A 22216-nucleotide genomic window follows, 5' to 3' on the forward strand; every position below is an offset into this window, starting at 1 on the left:
TGTGACAACTGTTTCTGCCCATCCAGCCACCGTTTCTGACCATCCAGCAACTGTTTCTACCCATGTGCCAACTATTTCTGCCCATATTCCAACTGTTTCTACCTATGTGGCAACTGTTTCTATCCCTCCAGCAACTGTTTATACCCATGTGACAACTCTTTCTACCCATGTGCCAACTGTTTCTACCCATGTGGCAACTGTTTCTACCTATGTGACAACTGTTTCTACCCACGTGGCAACTATTTCTACCTATGTGACAACTGTTTCTGCCCATCCAGCCACCGTTTCTGACCATCCAGCAACTGTTTCTACCCATATGTCAACTGTTTCTGCCCATGTGCCAACTGTTTCTACCTATGCGCCAACTGTTTCTGACCCTTCAGGAACTGTTTCTATCCATGTGGCAACTGTTTCTACCCATGTGCCAACTATTTTTTTTACCCATGTGGCAACTATTTTTTTTATCTATGTGGCAACTGTTTCTGACCATCCAACAACTGTTTATACCCATGTGGCAACTGTTTCTACCAATGTGACAACTGTTTCTGCCCATACAGCCACTGTTTCTGACCATCCAGCCAACGTTTCTACCCATGTGCCAACTATTTCTACCTATTTGACAACTGTTTCTACCTATGTTGCAACTGTGTCTACCCATGTGGCAACTGTTTCTATCTATGTGTCAACTGTTTCTACCCATGTGGCAACTGTAAATATCTATGTGGCAACTTTGTTTTTACCTTTGTGGCAACTGTTTTTGTACATGCTGGAACTTTTTCTACCCTTTCTACCCATGTGGCAAACGGTTCTACCTATGTGGTAACTATTTCAACCCATTCCAAGATCGAGTGACACATGTGCCGTCTGATCATGGTCTGCACTGCCATTTATTCAGTTGTTAATTTGAAGTCCTTTTAAGATATTTAGTGGGGTATGGCTTAATTTTTTTCATACATGATACTTATACCAAATATTTTATTTCCCAGCTTATAAGACCTGATTTGGTTTAATTTTCCTGTGAAGCAACTTGTAATGTTTTATTCTGTAGGGCGTGACAGAGGGATACAATGGTACAATATTTGCCTATGGGCAGACTGGATGTGGAAAGTCATTTACAATGCAGGGAATTCACGACCCACCTACCCAGAGAGGTATCATTCCAAGGTATGTTAAATATTTGAAAGTTTGCAGCTACAGTTTTGTATCCTCTATTTTGTAATGTTGGTTTTACTTATGTATAGCCCAGATTCATTTTAAGCCATGCCAGTACTGTACTATAAATGTTTGACAAGTGTATTATAATATAACACATAGTGAAACTTAATGTGAGATTCTGTAGGTCATCCCACATGTATCATCATTATATATAAGTTACATTTAACTTACTATATGTATGACATTCTACTTATTCAAGAATTGTTTAGAACAGTTAGCACTAATCTTGTCAGGGTGAGCATATAGGTAAATTATTAAATAATTGCTATAGGGAATTAAAAGCTAGAAAATTATTGTGTAATAAGGTTATTTAATAAATGAAAGGATCTAAAGAATTCTGTTACTTTCTATTTATATACTAGTAATAATTATTTCCCTTAAGACTGATGAATTGCCTTTAATTGTTGGGACATCAGAATGGCAGCCACTGTTTTTATCCGTGCTTGATTGTAAGAGGTGACTAAATGGATTCAAACAACTTGAATCTATGCATCTCTTGGCTCCAGTAGATGAGGTGGTTTCGACCCCTGGTGTTGCTTTGATGATTGTAACACCCGAGGTTAGCCAAAATCATTTTTCCTGCTTGAGCGCCAAATGACCTTAACTGTGTTGGTGTGCCATAGGACCAAACAAAAAACAAAAATTTTACTAATTAATCGTAATAATATATTATATTTACACAGAGCATTTGACCATGTATTTGAGACAGTATCTTGTGCTGACGACACAAAGTTTTTGATCCATGCATCATATTGTGAGATATACAATGAAGAGATACGTGACCTGCTGGGCAAGGACATCAAAGCCAAGCTTGAACTTCATGAACATCCAGAAAAAGGCGTATATGTCAATGGTATAAAACGTTTTAGTTCAGTTTAGAACAGACTCAATCAAACCAAGTCTGCAATTCTCATGTTAAAGTGACAGGGTGAGCTTTTGTGATCGCCTTTCGTCTGGCGTCCGTCTGGCGTCCGTCCGTCGTCTGTAAACTTTTACTTTAAATGACAACTCCTCTTAAACCACTAAGCCAATTTCACCCAAACTTCACAGGAATGTTCCTTTGGTGGTCACCTTTGAAAATTGTTCAAAGAATTTAATTCCATGCAGAACTCTTGTTGCCATGGCAACCAAATAAATAAACTTTAAATATCTTCTTCTAAAAAAACCCAAGAGCTAGAGCTTAGATATTTGGCATGAAACATCTTCTAGTGAGTATCTACCAAGTTTGTTCAAATAAAAGCCCAGGGGTCAAAATTGGCCCTGCCCCAGGGGGTCATTGATTTTCCCTATATGCATATAGTAAAAACTTAAAAAATCTTCCTTTAAAGAACCCAAAGAGCTAGAGCTAAGATATTTAGCATGAAACATGTTCTAATGGATGTCTACCAAGTTTGTTCAAAAAAGAGCCCTGGGGTCAAAATTGGCCCCGCCCTGGGGGTCATTGATTTTCCTTATATGTGTATAGCAAAAACTTAAAAAATCTTCTTTGAAAAAAAAACAAATAGCTAGAGTTTAGATACTTAGCATGAAACATCTTCTAGTGAGTGTCTACCAAGTTTGTTCAAATAAAAGCCCTGGGGTCAAAATTGGCCCTGCCCTGGGGGTCATTGATTTTCCTTATATGTGTATAGCAAAAACTTAAAAATCTTCTTTGAAAAAACTCAAATAGCTAGAGTTAAGATATTAAGCATGAAACATTTTCTAGTAAATGTCTACAAAGATTGTTCAAATAAAAGCCCAGGGGTCAAAACTGGCTCTGCCCCAGGTGTGTCATTGTTTTTAACTATATGTGTAAAGAAAAAACTTTAAAAAATCTTCTTTTAAAAAAACCAATGAGCTAGACCTTAGATGTTTAGCATGAAACATCTTCTAATGGGTGTCTACCAAGTTTGTTTAAATAAAAGCCCTGGGGTTTAAATTAGCCCGCTCCGGGGGCCTATATACAGGTGAGCGACTTCAGGGCCATTATGGCCCTCTTGTTTTGCTGTTTTTAGTGCTTCCGAGGGATTACTTTTTTTTCAGACATTTATTATATAAACTTTATAGAGAATTTTTCCTTCTCTTCCTGCCCATAGTCCTTATTGATCTTGAGATTTCTGAGTAACTTTACAGAAAATTGATTTGTAAATTTAAATAGTTTAATCCTATGAGATGATGATTTGATTGCATTAATGGCATTCTTATAAGAGCATTGTAACTATATTCTATACATTTGACTAATTATAAGTTGATTAATTTTTGCATTTTTATGCCCCCACAGAGTGGGAGCATATAGCGTTGCACTTGTCTGTCCGAGTGTCAGTCCGTCAGTCCGTCCGTCAGTCCGTCCGTACGTCCCGAAATCTTGTGAACACAACTCCTCTTAAACTGGATGGTAGATTTTGCTTAAACTTACAGGGATGAACAACCTTAATGTGTAGATGGTAGTAAAGGAAGGAATTTTCGCTGCGACCAAATTTAACAGAATTATGGCCCTTTGTTGATTTTTTCACTAGATACTAGGAAGAAATTTTGTGAACGCAACTCCTCTTAAACCGCATGGCAGATTTTGCTCAAACTTACAGGAATGAACAACCTTAATGTGTAGATGGTAGTAAAGGAAGGAATTTTTGCTGCGACCAAATTTAACAGAATTATGGCCCTTTGTTGATTTTTTCACTATATACTATGTAGAAAATTTTGTGAACGCAACTCCTCTTAAACCGCATGGCAGATTTTGCTTAAACTTACAGGGATGAACAACCTTAAGGTGAAGATGGTAGTAAAGGAAGGAATTTTTTTGCTGCGACCAAACTTTACAGAATTATGGCCCTTTGTTGATTTTTTCACTATATACTATATAGAAATTTTGTGAATGCAACTCCTCTTAAACCGGATGGCAGATTTTTGCTTAAACTTCCAAGGATGAACAACCTTTATGTGTAGATGGCAGTAAAGGAAGGAATTTTCGCTGCAAACAAATTTAACAGAATTATGGCCCTTTGTTGATTTTTTCATTATATACTATGTAGAAATTTTGTGAACGCAACTCCTCTTAAACCAGATGGCAGATTTTGCTTAAACTTCCAGGGATTAACAACCTTAATGTGTAGATGGTAGTAAAGGTAGGAATTTTTGCTGCGACCAAATTTAACAGAATTATGGCCCTTTGTTGATTTTTAGTTTTCAACTTGTGGCACATGTAGTCCAAAAAATATTTGACCTAGAGTCATAAGATTGACAGAACAGTGGTGTGTGGGGGCATCCGTGTCCTATGGACACATTTCTAGTTGATAATGAAATACCTGAACAGCAAAATCTCATTTTGACTTAATTGTCTAGAAATGGAATTCTTCTTATAATTTCTTCATTTGTTTCAGGCCTGTCTACACATCCAGTTCACAGTGTTGTAGAATGTAACAAGATTATGGAGAAAGGTTGGAAAAATCGGTCAACCGGAGCCACTCTGATGAACGCTGACTCGTCCCGCAGTCACTCTATATTTTCAATCATGTTAGAAATGATGTCAGCGGACGAGGAAGGGGAGGAACATATACGAGCCGGAAAACTTAATCTCGTAGATTTAGCTGGTAGTGAAAGACAAGCAAAAACAGGTAATGTATTACTTTGACTAGGTTTTTTGCAGCATGTAATAAAATAATATTGTGATAAAGTAACAAGAAATCATAAAAAGAAGAAGTCCTTTTTCATTTCACTTAAAAATGTGACTTTTTATTACTTTATAAAAGGCAAGAGATACAATTTTTATTATAAAATCAACAAAATTTATGTTTTTAGGATTTTGTTGCAAAGTGGTCATTCCTTGTTGGTCGTACCCTCTCTTTGCAAAACAGATTTTCTAATTATAAAGTTATTTTGACTGAACTATAAATAAATGTCTGTGACAATAAGGGGTGTCATGTATATGGAGATTGTGGTTATGTTTAAATGTTAAACTTGTTTTTCTTTTTATCATATTTTAAGGTGCAACTGGCAGTCGTCTGAAGGAAGCTACAAAAATTAATTTATCATTGTCTGCTCTGGGTAATGTGATATCTGCACTGGTTGATGGAAAATCAAAACATATACCATACAGAGATTCCAAACTAACACGTCTGCTACAAGACTCTCTTGGCGGGAACACAAAAACTCTCATGGTGGCGTGTTTATCTCCTGCAGACAATAACTACGATGAAACGTTGAGTACTTTGAGATACGCTAATCGTGCAAAGAACATTAAGAACAAACCAAAGATTAATGAAGATCCGAAGGATGCCCTCCTGCGTCAGTATCAGGAGGAAATTGAGAGGTTGAAGGCCATGTTGATGGGACAGATTCCCATGCCAGAAGGGGGATTTGAAGGTATTTTATATTAACTGTTTTAATTATTTTCATTCTAAATCTGTTATATAATTTAGAATTTTCATATCTCTTAGTTTTTATTATGCCCCCACAGAGTGGGAGCATATAGCGTTGCACTTGTCCGTCCGAGTGTCCGTCCGTCCGTACGTCTGTCCGTCCGCACTACCGAATAGGGATAGGGGGCCATCTAACTGTAAACAGAACAAAGGAGAACAATAGAGTTCATTCCGTAACAATAGAGTAAGGGGCCATTGGCCCTCTATTAAACAATAGAATATAACAAAAGAAATGGCCCCTTATTCCAATTTGGCCGGACGTCCGTCCGTCTGTCCGTCCGTACGTCCCGAAATCTTGTGAACGCAACTCCTCTTAAACCGGATGGCAGATTTTGCTTAAACTTCGAGGGATGAACAACCTTAATGTGTAGATGGTAGTAAAGGAAGGAATTTTTGCTGCGACCAAATTTAACAGAATTATGGCCCTTTGTTGATTTTTTCACTATATACTATGTAGAAATTTTGTGAACGCAACTCCTCTTAAAACCGGATGGCAGAATTTGCTTAAACTTCCAGGGATGAACAACCTTAATGTGTTGATGGTAGTAAAGGAAGGAATTTTTGCTGCGACCAAATTTAACAGAATTATGGCCCTTTGTTGATTTTTTCACTAAATACTATGTAGAAATTTTGTGAACGCAACTCCTCTTAAACCGGATGGCAGATTTTGCTTAAACTTCCAGGGATGAACAACCTTAATGTGTAGATGGTAGTAAAGGAAGGAATTTTTGCTGCGACTCAATTTAACAGAAATATGGCCCTTTGTTGATTTTTTCACTATATACTATGTAGAAATTTTGTGAACGCAACTCCTCTTAAACCGGATGGCAGATTTTGCTTAAACTTCCAGGGATAAACAACCTTACTGTGTAGATGGTAGTAAAGGGAGGAATTTTTGCTGCGACCAAATTTACCAGAATTATGGCCCTTTGTTGATTTTTTCACTATATACTATGTAGAAATTTTGTGAACGCAACTCCTCTTAAACCGGATGGCAGATTTTGCTTAAACTTCCAGGGATAAACAACCTTAATGTGTAGATGGTAGTAAAGGAAGGAATTTTTGCTGCGACCAAATTTAACAGAATTATGGCCCTTTGTTGATTTTAGTTTTCAACTTGTGGCACATGTAGTTCCAAAAATATTTGACCTAGAGTCATAAGATTGACAGAACAGTGACGTGTGGGGGCATCCCTGTCCTATGGACACATTTCTAGTTACAAAAGATTTAGCCATAGTGTCAACAAAATTCACTCCTGAAATTAACATATTTTTTAATTATTTCCGTTTTGTTTAATTCCAGTATATATCTAACATGTGATAGGGGTTTGTATTTATATATATTTATCACCTTTTAAGTGATTTAAACAAAACCAACATATATGAATGTATTGTTAAATGTGCTATATTATTTGCAGGTGTTATGGCAGCAGAAAGTGGTCAGAAAACAAGCCGTTCTGATAAATCTAGTAAATCTGATGACTCGGCACGTTTAGACCTAGAAGAGGAAAAGAAAAAAATAAAAGAGGTTTGATTCACTTAAAATTCTGATATTATCACAGATTCATATGGGGAAACAAAATAATTTTACCAGAATGTAATCACATTTAATGTATGATTTGTAAGTAGAATAACATAATTATTATTTATCCTATAGATATAGAGTCCTTGTCAAATAAATGTAAATTGTTATTTTATATATAGTCGTATGTTAATTAAATGAATGATTATTTATGCATAAAACTATGACATGACCACATGGACAATACTTTTATGGGGCCAGAGCCCCGTAGGGGCATTTCTTGTTTTGAAGAAAACTGGGAATTTTGTCTGTCAACAAAAATGCTCATGATGTTAATTATTACATATTCTATTTTGCAAAAAGCAAATTTCAATAAGAATTAATTGTGGATCTTGTGCTATAGGCTTGTAAAATTGAAAAGAAAATTCAATATTTTTATGGTATTTTTTTTTTTTTAATTTGGGGAAAAATATATATTGGGTAGGGGAATGGGGCCTTATTTCAGTACCAAAAATTGTGAAATTCCTGTGGTTCTAGTCCTGGCTGCGGCATGTTGATTTTTCTATGTATAATTTCCCACATATGACTCATATATATATATACATATTATATATGTATTATAGGACTATGATCAGAAGTTATCAGAGATGCAGCAGCAGTATGAGACGGAGAAAATCAGTAAAGCCAAGCTCGAGCAGGACATGCTGAAATTACGACAATTTTACGACAGTCGACTCGCAAATGTTGACGGAGAAATTGAAAAACTTCCGTCCACCGCGGAAAGTAAGTATTGGCGCAGGTTTTCTTTATTCATGTTCCCATTTCTTTTCATTAACAAATTTACAAATCATTTTGTTAAGATTTACAAAAATCATTATTATTAACTTACATTTTAGATTCTTGATTTCAATCATAGTTTCAGCTTTTATTGTGCCATATTCATTTTTGTTTTACGCAAAGCAAACTCTTACACACTTTAAATTACTTCTTATAAATAAAGTTGTGACTAAACCAAAACAAAAACCTAAATCATCTTTTTAAAAAGACATATATTCGAATAAGTAGAATTTTACATGTTGTTTGTATTTTTCAACTTCTGTCTTTTTGTTTACCTGCTTTCCTTGACATGTAAATTTTTCTCTAGGTTCATTTTAAATATCTTAACATACATGTATATAGATTATATATAAATAGTACATGTATATATTATACACCTGATTCAATCATTTGAATAATATCTAAAATAGATTTATATAAGTGTTAGTATATAGCATTGCCATAAACCGATGCCTGTGATTAAGTCTACATGATGTTTTTAAGAATGAAAACTTAAGTTACATATCTAACCAGTAATATTTATTTATGTTTTTTTAAGACACACAGGAGTGACTTAAGCTGAACATTTTTTTTTTGGGTTGTTTGTGGTTTTTTTAGATAGAAGAAAATTCAAAAGCATAAATAAGTACAAACCATTAAATCTAATATTATAAAGTGCCATTATTTGCCAATTCATGCAAGAAAATGTTGTTTTTTTACAATATTTTGAAAACCTTAATTGTAGTTTAGAACATTTCTATTTCAAAATTCAATGGTGAATATTTAATTATTATTCATACTAGAAAAGCGTCTAAACACAAATGATTCGCAACAAATGCGTGTGATGGCATTCCAAAACTTACTGGAAGCTTTCAAGCTTGCGTCTGATCAGAAAAGACCAACAAAAAGTAAAGGTGATTTATATGTACAGGGCCCTAGATTATACAGTTTACTGGACTTCTGACAACAAGATTATATGGGGAAGGGGAAAAGAATGTTTTTGATGGTAGGAATGAGGAAGGGTATTTCCTGTAAATTTCAAGGTTGTCTTGGAATTGACCTTGGAAGTTAATCATATGTTAAAATATATAAAGTCAGACCTTGATCGCTTGAACTCTGAGTGCCTGTGCAATTTTGTTCATGAGATGTATATGCAAGCCAATAAAGATTGAAGATAAGATCATAGTTTACAGGGACATATTAGGTGGGGAGGTAATCTTGTTGATATCCTTGTTTTTTTGCACATTTGGTCAAATGAAAACACAAATCTTGTTTAGTGCAATATGTTTGTCAAATATGCCATTTTATAGAAATATTAAGAATTTTTGTTGAAAAATATAAACCTGTGTTTTTCAAATGGTACAAATCAAAACAAACAAATTTTAATATCACCTATAAAACATGTCACTAATTAAAGGTGAGACTGGCCACTGTGTTTGATTTTCAATATTTCTTGCAAAAGGAACAGAAATCAGGTTTAAGAGTTTGAGCGATCTGAGGTAGAACAATAGTTATATATAAGGACTTACCTGGGACCCAGTGACCAAGTAAATGGAGATATTTGAGTGATTGGAGTTCAAGCAAACAAAGTTTGACTGTATTTGAAGTAGGGCATGCTCAACATGCACTTTATGCAGTGTTTGCTGTATTTATAAAAATAACAAATATTTTCTAAATCTGGTCAGAAAAATTGGTAATACACTGTATATAAAATTTATAACTGCATTTGTTATATAGGTTTCTTTTAGGAATTATTAATAGTAACAGTTTGGAATTATTATAATAGATCCTTTGACAAGAAAAAGCTGAAAACATAATATCTTGTTGTCAGACAGGTACCAGTTGTTAACATAGAGGGCCACTTATATCATTAGCAATATTAGAATTTAGCTAAACTTCCATAACTTGTTTAATACTCAGCTAGAATTTACTTTTTTTTCATTTTATGTTAATGCATTATTTTTAGAACAGACAAAAAACACAGCTAGTATTACTGGAGGATTTAATGGTGTCTATATGTATATGATAATATATGTTATAGAATGAGAATATTGTAAAAGAGCTGCGCTTGTTTCTATAATCATAAGAGAATAATGTTCTTATTTTTTTTAACCAACTGACATTACATTGAAAATATGTCACAAAGGTTAACAAAACTGTTTTAACAAATCAACCAGTTCAAGACTCATGTTACAAAGACTAGAGTTCTCATTATTCATTGGTTGTGTTTCTTTATAAAGCTGACTGAAGTTTGATTATTGCAACAGAACATAAAGATAAGATTGTGTAAAAAAAGAAACAAGTGCAGCCAGTTTAGTCTTTTAAGTTTAGAGAATGTTAGAATTCATATAGCTGCTTTAAAACAGAGAATTAATGTTTTACTGAACTAATCAAGTTTTCTGTTTACATCTTTATTTTTGGCATGATCCAGATGTAGATCTTAGATTAGAAAAGGAAATAAATTAAGTTATTGTCAGAAAGTATATTTATGTTAGTAAGAAAGAAAATTGTCATTAGAAAGAAAATTGTTATCAGCAGACTATGACAAGAAAAATACTAATTTGATAAGAAAAGACTAGAATGATGTATTCAACAATAAAGACCATAAGCACTCATTTATAAGGCATCCACTTTCCTAATGTCACATGATGTGTTAATGTGTCACATCACATTTTAATTGAGTAGGATCTTTTATATAGGATAAGGTAAAGTCAGTTTTTGATATAAGTAATTTTGACAAGTGTTTGATCATGATGATTCATTTTTTGTTACGTTAATCAACCATCAGGATTAATTATTATATGATAATGTTATAATGCTATTACATATCATAGTTGGGCTTGAATACTGTCATGCTTATAACATACTTCCAGAAATCTGCTGGTCCTACATACAGGTGTAGTTGTATGAAAATAAATTCTGTTTGGCATTTGAATAACCTATATATCATAAAATCATTAGATAGAAATTTTGGCTTAAAATCTGTTCAGGACTATATTGCAGTTTTCAGGAAGTCTAATTATATAAGTAACAATTAAAACATACAGTGTATATCATATTCTGAAATTATATATTCTATATTCTATTATACAGAGTGATATGTTAAAAACATTATGATTCTGATCATTCTAAAACATTTTTTGCATGTCATCAACACTAGCAGAATCAAGAAATGCAAATTTTTCTTTCAGATGAGAAATTTCACCAAATTTATATTTCAGGAAAAAACATTTGTGAAAATAAGTTTAATTGAAATTGAAAATACACAGTGAACAGCTTGCACATGGTGCCCTTTATCAGAGATATTTACTAAAATATTGATAAAAACTTTCAAATTGTGAGATTTATTAATTTCTCATAAAAAATTACCAGTTTTAAATTATTACCGGTTTCCAAGAAAGCTTTTGAATAAAAATCTGATTTTAAGTCCTGATTGGCTGATTGTTATTCAAGATTGACCAATGAAAGCTGTCAAAGCATCTTTAATGAGACTGGTTTAAAAAATTATACTTATAAATGAAGCAAAAGATTGTAAATGAAAGGCAAGACAAGTCAACATTTGTCTATAATTTTGGAGTAAGATTCCAGCATGACAATAGTTATCTATTATAGCAAGTTAACTTGATTGATTCATTATTATTTTTGTTTTAACATGAAATAGTTCTAGGTGATGATGGTCAATACAGTAGTGAGTTGTCTTTATATTTGTCCACCACTTTAATATCACATTTTGAGCATGTACTCTTTTTTGCATCAGTAGAGAACTGAGATTTGACTGTTTCCTACTAAATATTTTGGTAAAAAAACATTTAAAAAACATAAAAAAATATTTCAAGTACTTTAAAAGTATCAATTATGATGTCTAAATTGAAATTTCAAAACTTAATTTTGCTAAACAATTTTTGTTAAATTTATCCACTATATATATCAGAAAATTTATTTTAATGTTAGGTATAACATTTTCTCAGTTTTCTGTATATGATGTTGCTTCCTTGTTAAATGATGACCCCCTGCGATGATTCTGCTGCATGGAGGTAGCCATGATTTGGAGTGTCCATAAATACCCCTCCTGTTTGCCTTGTTTGAATCTCCCTCTCTGTCTCCTGCTTTATACAGACCATGGATAATATTGACCATAGATTATTTAAAGTTAGAATTACCATGGTTCTGAAGTATCATAAGTATAAATGACCATGGGTGGGATTTACAATGGGATGAAATATCTGTGAGCAGAGTCAATTTGAATCAGAATATTTATCTTAAAAGCAAAAATTGAGTTAATATGATGTTTTATTTAAATGAATGCAGCCATGTTAGTTTGACAATGGCTGAGACATTAAATGTATTATAGGTTTTAAGTTATAAACTGCTATGGGTGAGATGTACCATGGATTTTTGTGGCTATAATTTGACCATGTATTATAATTACTACAAGTAGCATAAGATTACCATTACCAACCAAGCAAGTTAATTAAGTTTGTGTTAATTACCAAAGATCCAAATGGCTATAAAAGTAGAAATTAAAGAAATGTCAGTCAATATTAACATTACAAATAACACTTTTTTGGAAATAATTTAAAAAAAAGTTCAGAATCATTATCAGTTTTCTTTTTGTTAAAGTAATAGTTGAAAGATTCTTTTGATTTGGTATATCTTTCATTCACTGATTAGGGCTATTGAGCTTGGGGAAACTATAAGAGGGACGTTCACCTTTTCTAAGTTAATTAAAAAAAAATTCATCATATTCAGTACATGTCTACTGTCAAATTGGGATTGTCAGAGGGATTTTCTTTATTTGCCTGAACTTTTCTTTACTGTTTGACATGTACCTCAGTCTTTCTGTTTCTGGAAATATGTTTGTGCCACACTCTTCTGAAGTAATTTCAATTGTTATTTGAAATTTTGACATTTTATTGCACACCTTCTGCTTGTGAATGACTGAATGTTGACAAATTTCTTGTATGAAGCATGATTTTGATAAATTTTACATGACATCTTCTCCCTACTATCTCCTCTCTCTATTTCTCCTGTGTTTTGATATTATTATGACTGTGTGAAAAAGTTTATAAGCCCACTTACTTATACATGTATATAATTTTTTATATAGAGGTTTTCTCCCATGTAATTTTTATTGATATCTTAAGAGAGAGAGTATAATATTGATCAAGTTAGTATTTACTTTTCATTTAAAAACTAAAATTATTTCATGTTATTCTAAGTTAATAAAAGTGAATAAATCAGTCATAAAATATAATTGTAAGCCATTATTTTTAATAAGATGACATTGAATATATTTATGGACACAAGCCCCCATCATCCTCCAATATGTTTATATCCCATCTGTTACTATGGTAACATAACAAATGTTCATTTTTTTAACATCACCAACTAATATACAGATCCCCAAGTGTTTATGTTAGGGAAGTATTTGTTATACAATACAAAACTATATATGATTCTGTTCCATGCCTTTAAAGTGTGACAATGTTTAAATATTATATAAATGAGTTTTGGAAATCTTTTTGATACATCTGTTGAAGTAACATTCCTTTGAAAAAAATAAATTTTGCTATATATTTTATCTAATACAGATTTCAAAGAAATGTAGAGATTTTAAGTTTTAGTTTAATATAAGAAAGTTGTTTTTTAATGAGAAACACACTTATAAGGCTATGATTGTTAATGATTTTTTGTTTCAGATGACATAGCTAGCGGATGAGAGTTTTCTCTTGACCTTGAAACAACAGATTTCCACAATTAAATTTGACCTTGAATTAATCTCCTGTTAAACTAACTGCCATTATGTTTATAAACATTATTTATATTCTAGTTCCTTGTGGAATCATTTAAATTTTTATTTCATTGAAATTGTATCATTTGCATAGGAAAGAAAGAAAATAAAAAATGGGGAAAATCAAATTTGATGTAGATCTACATTTCATTACATAAACTGAATGATTTGAATCAACATATCGCATATTTATAATATGTAAATAAACATTAGTTTGAAATGTACAGAATATTCAGTCATAATTTTGTATTTTTATTAAATATTCCTTTCATAATGCTTTGTAAATTCATTTTTAGAAGAACTTTATTACTTCAAGATATATCTGCAATGTTTTAAATGTAATGATTCTTATTTCTAGAGCTGATAGACCATAAATTTACAAAATCTTCAGTAGAATTTTGATAATTTCTGTCTAATTTTGATTTAGGTGGTGATGTTACATTAGCAGCAGCACCCGGGACTCCGGGTCAGCAAGTAGGTAAACAGCAACAACAACAACAACAGCAGCAGCAAGCCGGGCAACAGTCACAGGAAGGGAAACAACAGGTTGTTGTGGTACCAGTTCTAAATCCAGATGGAACGCCTGCCAAAGATGCTGAAGGACATGTAAATTTTACAGCATTTGGTTTATATGTGATAAGAATATTTGCTGATAGGAAATTTGGAATAAAAATAACAACTTAATTAACAGAGTTAACAGAGTCAGAACATTAATTTGAAGATTATATATTATTATTGTGACATCATGTATATAAAGAAATTATCATAGTATCACATAATGCATGATGGGATCATTGTTAAGAAATAAGTGTGGTGAAAAATTCAACAAAAAACAAGTTAATTTACACAAGAAATGACAAGCACAGAAACCAGTTCATGATAAAGTTGACTCCAGCTACATGCATTTATCTTTATTTATAATCCAAGTTATGGTGTTCATTGTAGATTTAAGCACATGGACATTTGTAACTTTTACTGACAACTTAATAAATCCTTCGAGTATTTTTCTGTTCATTTTTCGAGTATAATTATAGGGGCACTCACCACTGTCAGACTTCTTTGACTATTTTTCCATTACAAATTTGTTGACAATTCATTATTTAAGGTTATAACAAAGACAGAGTATGTGACAAGGACAGAGTATATTGATAGGGAACAGGATGGTGAGGTTGGAGGCAGGCCAAGTTCTGTCATGGGTGAAGGTCTTCCTGTAGGCCCGGGTGAGTTTATTTTATACTTGATCTACTTAAATAAGTTGAGTTATTACCTGGAGATGACTAGATCAATTTATCAAAGGTAAATTTAGCTTTATTACTTATGTTAATGAACAGAATAATGTTAATTTTAGTTTTTAAGCTTGGATACTGAAAAAAAATCCTATTTTTGACATTGTTCAATAGTATAAATTGTAGTTAGTCAAAGATTATGACATGAAATGTTTTGTAATAAAACTAATTTAATTCACCATCTTGACATATGATGGTTATACAACTGGCAATAACTGGGAATGAAGTGAATTATCCTATCACTGATTTATTATAATCTATATATTTCAGATGTTGACGATGTTAGACTTCAGAGTGTGGTAGGTGATTTTTTTTTTGTAATTTTTGTAAATACAGGATTTTTATTTAACCAAATGTTATTCAATTGTATTTTTTGGGTATTCTGAAGGATAAGTGCATTTACTTCATGTGGAAGCCTTAAGATTCAAATAGTTAAAAATCTTGGGAATAATTTAGCTTTATGTAATGTCTTTGTTTGTAAACTAAATGCAAATTGAGTTCTTATCTACGTCTTATTTCCATGATATAATTATCAAAAAAATAACTATTTTTACAACAAATATAGAAGGTATTTATTGGTTGGGGACCATCAATAGGACACTTTTTGAACATTTTTCCATACAAACTTCATAATTTTAAAGCTAGAGATCTAAAAATTTGACACAATACAGCTAGGTACTTAGCGTAACTAACAAAATAGTTTGTTAGTTACTTTTTATGTCGACACTTTTATCCAAGGCCCGTCAAAGAGGGTATCAAAACTACCTAAATTACCTACACAGTACAGTACCATGTGTCCAGGCAGATATGTACATGACGTTGATTTAATCCAAATAAAAGCACGGGTGTTTTAATTATATATTTTTAACATGCAGCAAATGCTGAAGTTTTGAACATTCTATATTTTACTTTGCAAATGATTATAGCTAGTATTAGAAGTCAGGTATTGCACTCTTGACATCCAAATTTTCAACGTCAATGTTGTTGAAATATAAATTAAAATATTATCATTTACCTAACTTGAAATAAATTTAATAACTTATTTATAGAAAAAAACTTGCATTTATTGTTGAAAACAAAGTGACTGATAGATTGACAACCATTGGACAAAGAAAAAAACTAAATCATGCATTTTTGGGGCCACTCAGGTTTAGTGGTTGTCCAGTTTTGAAGGTCCCCGACCAGTAGAATTTCCAGTTTTACAACTTATTTTATACTATTTACAACAAGTTTTAAGAAATATAAAATCGATGTTTTAGAGTGGATCAGAAGATTTACAAGCATCAACGAGCAGTAAGGGTTCTGTGTTTACCCGTGATGCTCAAGTACCTACAATGGCCAGGGAGAAAACTGCAATAGAACATCCTGACCAGGACAAGAAGGTCAGTATAGTAAACGGACAGATGGTGATACGGTCTACAACAACTACTGGTGAGGAGAGTATCATGGTACGGCCTACGACATCCGGGGGACGTAAAGCTCAACCTGTATCACAAGATGAAGTAGCCCCAGGGTCGTTGGCTCCAAGGTCATCACCCACACATTCCAGCATGCAGGAACAGCTGAGGTTCCAACAAAATGAAGCTCTTAAAAGGTTTGAAAAACTTTTTTCGCAATAGAACACATTAATGCTTTGGTCTTAAAAGTTTTATCATTATTAGGCAAAGGTCATAGCGTAGAATTATAAAGAATAAAAATCGGTAGAAATTGCCTTTCTAAATGCATGTAGAGTTATTTTGGAAACTTTTAATGTGACAAAGAAAGACTCCTGATAACTGCATCAAAAAAGAGGTGAATTGTTAAAACCTGTTTTTAGATTGCTAGTTTTTCATTTAGGTCTCAAAAGATTGAACAATCTAAATACATATATGTATTTCTATACCAATGATCAGTTTTTCACATAAGTCAAGTAAATAATTTTTCTTTTTTATTTCTATACACAAATTATAATGGTAGACCTATTTCTTCAATAAGTGACCAGGCTAGACTACACTTTCCTTAAGCCTATGTTAGCAGCTGAGATATATATTATGTTGTTCTATCACAGTATTAAAAGACCTCAAATCCATTATAAGCAGGAGGAAATTTTTTAAAATCATAACATGTAAAACTGTAAAATTTTGTTTACGTTTAGACTGCAGGAGTTAGAACAACAGATGGTTGGTGGTGAAAATAAAGAGAACAAAGAATTAAAAGAAAGAAGAAAAAAGAGAAAACAATTTGCAGATGAAAGAAAAAGAAAACTTGCAGGTAAATGTTCCAGAATTACATATACATGTACTTTTCAATGTACAAATAAAATTTATATAATTCACTAAACAACTGCCATCCTTTGTTTTATTTCATTAAAGATGTCCAGGGTAACTGGTCAGTTACCATATCTCCAACACAAGCAATAAATGGCAACATGATTTTTTCCCATTTTATTGTACAGATTCAATCAAACAATTTTCACTTCATTTTGTTATTTTTATTGCTTTTGAGCGGTCACCTATTTTCCAAGATTTTCAGAACCTGATGAAGGGTATATTTTACCCGGAACTGGTTGTTATAATAAATATATAACCGACCTGGTGTTTTAATTTGTTACTACCCCCCCCCCCCCTCCAAGTCTTTTAATTTATAAGATTTTATGTTGTATTTCTTGCTTTCTTATAAGAACTGAGTTGATACAAATCAGTATTTGAGTATAAATTTTTATGATATAATATTCTAACAGAGGCTATAGCCAACATGGATGATGATGGTATTATGTTAGATATATACGATCAGATGGGAGATAAACAAAAAATTACCGAGAAAAGATTAGAAAAGGAGAAAGAAAAGGTAAACTTTATGTTTTGTGTTGTATGATTGATACTTTTCTTGAAAATTTTTTTAGGGAAAGGCTAAATAATTTATTTATCTTTTATATCTGTATGCAAATATTGAAGATGTTATCTAGCCAATGTACAAATAACTTGAAATAGACTGTTTGTCAAGACCTTATTTTTGCATTGAAAGAAAAATATGTAAGTTATAAAGAATTAATCATTGTTTATATTGATATTAGTTTAGTTTATACAGAATTTATTTTAGTTTGTGTAGGAAGCAATAAGCTTATAGCCTGCTCTTAGAATCAACCAATACTGAGCAATGAGTGTAAAGTTTCTTGCTTAAGGGAACACAGAAACAACAGTTTGCCCCTGTAGGGGTAACATATCCAAAAAATTTGCATGGATAATAATACTACATACTACTGTATAATTTTTTGTTTCAGACTGAGGCTTTGAACAGAGAGATATTAGATCTACAATCAGAGTTTGAATTTGAACGTATAGATTACCTAGATACTATACGTAAACAAGAAAAAGAATTAAGCTATTTACAAAAATTAATAGATGTGATACATCCGTGTTTACGTAAAGACTGTAACTATAGCAACCTGGATAAAATAAAAATATTGAGTAAATGGGACGACGAGGAACAGAAATGGATAATGCCTGCATTGAAAATAGAAAAGACAGCTCTACCAGTCACTGGTAATAATATTTTAACTAAATACTAAATTTGTAATTGATTGAATTTAATACTGATCATTGTCAATTTGAAGGATTTGATAACAAAATAATAAACCAGTCTGTATAGACTGTACAGTCTATACTGGTGACACAGTCAAAATCATTATCATCATTAGCCTATAAAATGTTAGAGGTATTTTGAAATACAAAGAGGTTTCACAAGAAATTCATTAGACAGGTTAGAAACACAATTATGAAGTAATGAAGAATATTTCTGTGGAGAATTGACCCTGTTAACCATATTAATGTCAAACCCCGTTGAGGGGACATAGACACGCAATTTAAGTAATACTAGTTGAGTGCTTCCTGTGTGTCGTCACCAATAATCATAAAAGATGCTCTACCCCAACACCAGTCCTGCTCCTAGATGACTTGTTTAGTCAATTGTTCGTCCAGTCTTCCTTTTCATGAAATGGGTAGTGACAAATTTAGTTAACAATTTCTTATTATTGGCCAATATATCAAGGTGTTTATTTACAATGGTCGTCAATGATTTGTCAGTCTTTCAATTTATTAATAGGCTATTTGTCAATTAGGACAACTTCTGTACATGATATTTGATTGATGTAGTGTGTATTTGTGTGTATTTGTTTGTTTGTACATGTTTGTATGTACATGTTTGTATGTACATGTCTGTATGTACATGTCTGTATGTACATGTATAAGGAGGTTAACAATGAGTTGAATTTTCAAGGTACAACATTACCAACAGGTATGAATGGTCACAGAAGTCCCAGGATGAACGGTGAACATGATGAATTTGATGATAGATATAGACAGGTATGTTCTTAAATATTTCTTGTTATACATACTTAAATACAACTTTATAAACTGATTTACTGGAATATTATTTTTTGTATACTGTAATTTTATAGTGTCATTTTGTATACTGTAATTTTATAGTGCCATTTTCTGTACTTTTCATAGTGCCATTTTGTGTACTGTAATTTTATAGTGCCAATTTGTTAAAGTGCCATTTAAAATGGTAGTTATTGTTTATCTTTATTCTTATACTTTATTGCAATTTCATCCAACTTTACAGGAATGATCAATACCAAGTCTAGTTGTGCATATTGTCAGCATTTTCCGGTTCAATGATTTTTTGTAAGCAGTTATGGCCCGTTTTAATAATTTTTATTTTTTAAAGTTTGTCCGGACTACTTCTCTTATACAACTAATGCAATTTCAATGAAACTTTACAGGATTGATCTGTAGCTCAAGTCCTTGCGCATATTGCACGGGTTTTCCTGTTGAATGATTTTTGGCCGAGTTATGGCCCTTTGATAAAAAGGTGTTTTTTTCTGTGTGTTGCCAGATACACAAAAGCTTGTCCGGACTACTCCTCATAAACTACTCGTGCAATTTTATCCAAACTTTACTGGAATGATCAGTACCAAGTCTAGTTGTGCACTGTCCATCTGTCTGTCCGTCTGTCACAAAACTTGTCCCAACATGAAATTGGCCATCATGAGGTGACACATATGATCACTGATCGCTCTTGTGTATACTGTAATTTTATGGTGCCATTTTGAGTACTTTTCATAGTGCCATTTTGTGTACTGTAATTTTATAGTGCCAATTTGTTAAAGTGCCATTTAAAATGGTAGTTATTGTTTATTTTTATATTTATACTTTATTGCTTTATACTGTTAATGTGTTTGAAAAACCTTTTTTGTGGTAATTACTTCTCTAAATGTGTCAAACATGGGACATACAATAATTTCATGTCCCAAGTCAATATGTTTAAAATGCTTGTGTTTTCTTATTGGGTTTGAATCCCAACAGGGACTTTGGATTCTTTCATGTGAGGAAGCTATCCAGCTAGCTTACAGAACGTCGGTGGTTCTACTCATGTGCCCGTTTGTGCCTTAAATAATGCATAGAAGGGCACCTGAGGTCTTCCTCCACCTGTAAAGATGGAACGTCACAATGTGATCTTTAAGGTGTTGGTGCAACGTAAAACCCAATCAAACAAACAAACAAAATATTTCTTTTTAATTAGCATGATAAGTATTTGATGTTAAGCAACAACTTTAAACTTTTTGGAAAAATGTTAACTAAATGTAATTGTTATTGAAATAATATAACTATAAGTTTCTGAATTAAATATAAATGTTATAAATAAATGTAATAGAATTCTTAGGGTGATCAGTAAGGCCCCCACGGTTACACGTTTAAACAGATTCGTTTCGTTTTTCATTCCTAAACGTTTACGATATTTTTTACCGTTTAATCGAAATGACCATATTGTCTTACAAAATATCTTAATCATTGCCTGTAATCATGGCTTTTATCAATTCCAATTGGTTTATTCCAAGGTAAAAATAGAAAATGGGTGTTAACCTTCCACACAGCATCACCGTGCAATAATCGCTTGTGGCATAATGCATTTTTGGTAAAAATGATTTTCCTCTGATCTTTCAAAAAGTGAAATGGGGATACAATGCAGAAAATGTGTGCCGACACAATCGTGATGAGCCCTGAACATTATGTATTTGTACATGTATAAAAAAAGAGAAAGTATGTCATCATTTGCCGACTCGAATACATGGTGTAGTATAGTGCATAGAAGTACCACCGTTTAAACGGTATCGTTTCGGTTCTTAGCAATCGTGTAAACGTTTACAAGAAATTGTAAACGTGGGAGCCTTAGTGATTGGTTATAAATATGATATATAATTGACATAAGTACATGTTGTATATGGAGTATAAAATCTGTTGCTTTTTTTTTTTAAACAGAAAATAATGCGTAGTGAGGACAAGTCGGGTAATTATTTCCAGACAAAACGACCCAGTCAACTTGTATCTGAACCTCTACAGAAAGTTGGTAAGTTACAATTCTATAAAACGATCCAACGTTACAAGCACTAAACACAGAAATCCATTTTTTTTTTAAATTTTGAAATCTGAATTTTTGTTGCTTTTATTCAATGAATAAAGAAAGTTATGGTGATCATTTCAACATTGTAAGTTTCAAAATGTAAAATAAATAATCAACTTTCAGATATTGGGGAAGTGAAAAGAAATTACAACATTCAGCCTCAGAATGCCTTACCAATAAGTAATGGTTTTGCTGCACGTAAAAGTCTGGTAGACATGGACGAGCCCATGAGTAGTGGACTAAAGGCAGCGAAGGTACATGGACAAATCCTCAATGACGAGGGAGCTGTCAGAAAACCAGCAAGATTACAAGCTCTAGGTCCAGTAGGGAAAAAAGATAAGAAAAAGAAGAGAAATAATTATGATGACGGTTATTGATGATTGATAGATTTTTTAGAACTGTTTGTAAATTGTTGCACGTATGAAATCTTTCCTAAAATGAAAGTGAAACTAGACGACTGCCTGATAGAGCATAACTGTTGTAACTTTTATGTTAGGATTTTGGGAACAGTTAAATAAGTTATAAACTAAAGTGATGTGTTTGTGTAGAAGAGTAAATGTGTACATTTCCTATGGACATGTAACAAGGCAGGGCTCGACTTATTACAGGACAATGTATTATATAAACTTAATATTATTAGCTTGGTTATAAACCTACTAGAAAACTTTTAAAGGATTAAACTCAGCACTGATGAAATCCAAATCAACTTACATTTGTTCTATAGTGTTACAGCTATTCTACATTCTGTT

At 32.4% G+C, this 22216-nt stretch overlaps 1 protein-coding gene across 3 annotated transcripts in view; it reads left to right on the forward strand.

Moving 5' to 3' along the window:
- Positions 1–22213, forward strand: part of LOC132735406 (kinesin-like protein KIF17) — a 29467-nt gene extending 7254 nt beyond the window's left edge. The window contains exons 3-19 of one of the 3 annotated variants that reach the window (XM_060722346.1): positions 1049–1164; positions 1899–2068; positions 4575–4808; positions 5179–5556; positions 7030–7139; positions 7757–7916; positions 8753–8857; positions 14168–14346; positions 14846–14960; positions 15297–15325; positions 16286–16620; positions 17161–17276; positions 17746–17852; positions 18286–18547; positions 19281–19366; positions 21326–21413; positions 21591–22213. In XM_060722346.1, coding sequence (XP_060578329.1) covers positions 1049–1164; positions 1899–2068; positions 4575–4808; positions 5179–5556; positions 7030–7139; positions 7757–7916; positions 8753–8857; positions 14168–14346; positions 14846–14960; positions 15297–15325; positions 16286–16620; positions 17161–17276; positions 17746–17852; positions 18286–18547; positions 19281–19366; positions 21326–21413; positions 21591–21844 — 2844 coding nt within the window. In that variant the 3' untranslated portion in view covers positions 21845–22213. Of the gene's footprint in view, positions 1–1048; positions 1165–1898; positions 2069–4574; positions 4809–5178; positions 5557–7029; positions 7140–7756; positions 7917–8752; positions 8858–11610; positions 11638–14167; positions 14347–14845; positions 14961–15296; positions 15326–16285; positions 16621–17160; positions 17277–17745; positions 17853–18285; positions 18548–19280; positions 19367–21325; positions 21414–21590 lie in introns of all 3 variants that reach the window. The other 2 variants (XM_060722347.1, XM_060722348.1) reach the window with 2 other exon arrangements.
- Positions 22214–22216: the final 3 nt, after the last annotated feature.

The sequence above is a fragment of the Ruditapes philippinarum genome, unplaced genomic scaffold, assembly GCF_026571515.1.
Source record: "Ruditapes philippinarum isolate M1 unplaced genomic scaffold, ASM2657151v2 ctg1659_1_1_1_1, whole genome shotgun sequence".
NCBI classification, from domain to species: Eukaryota; Metazoa; Mollusca; class Bivalvia; order Venerida; family Veneridae; genus Ruditapes; species Ruditapes philippinarum.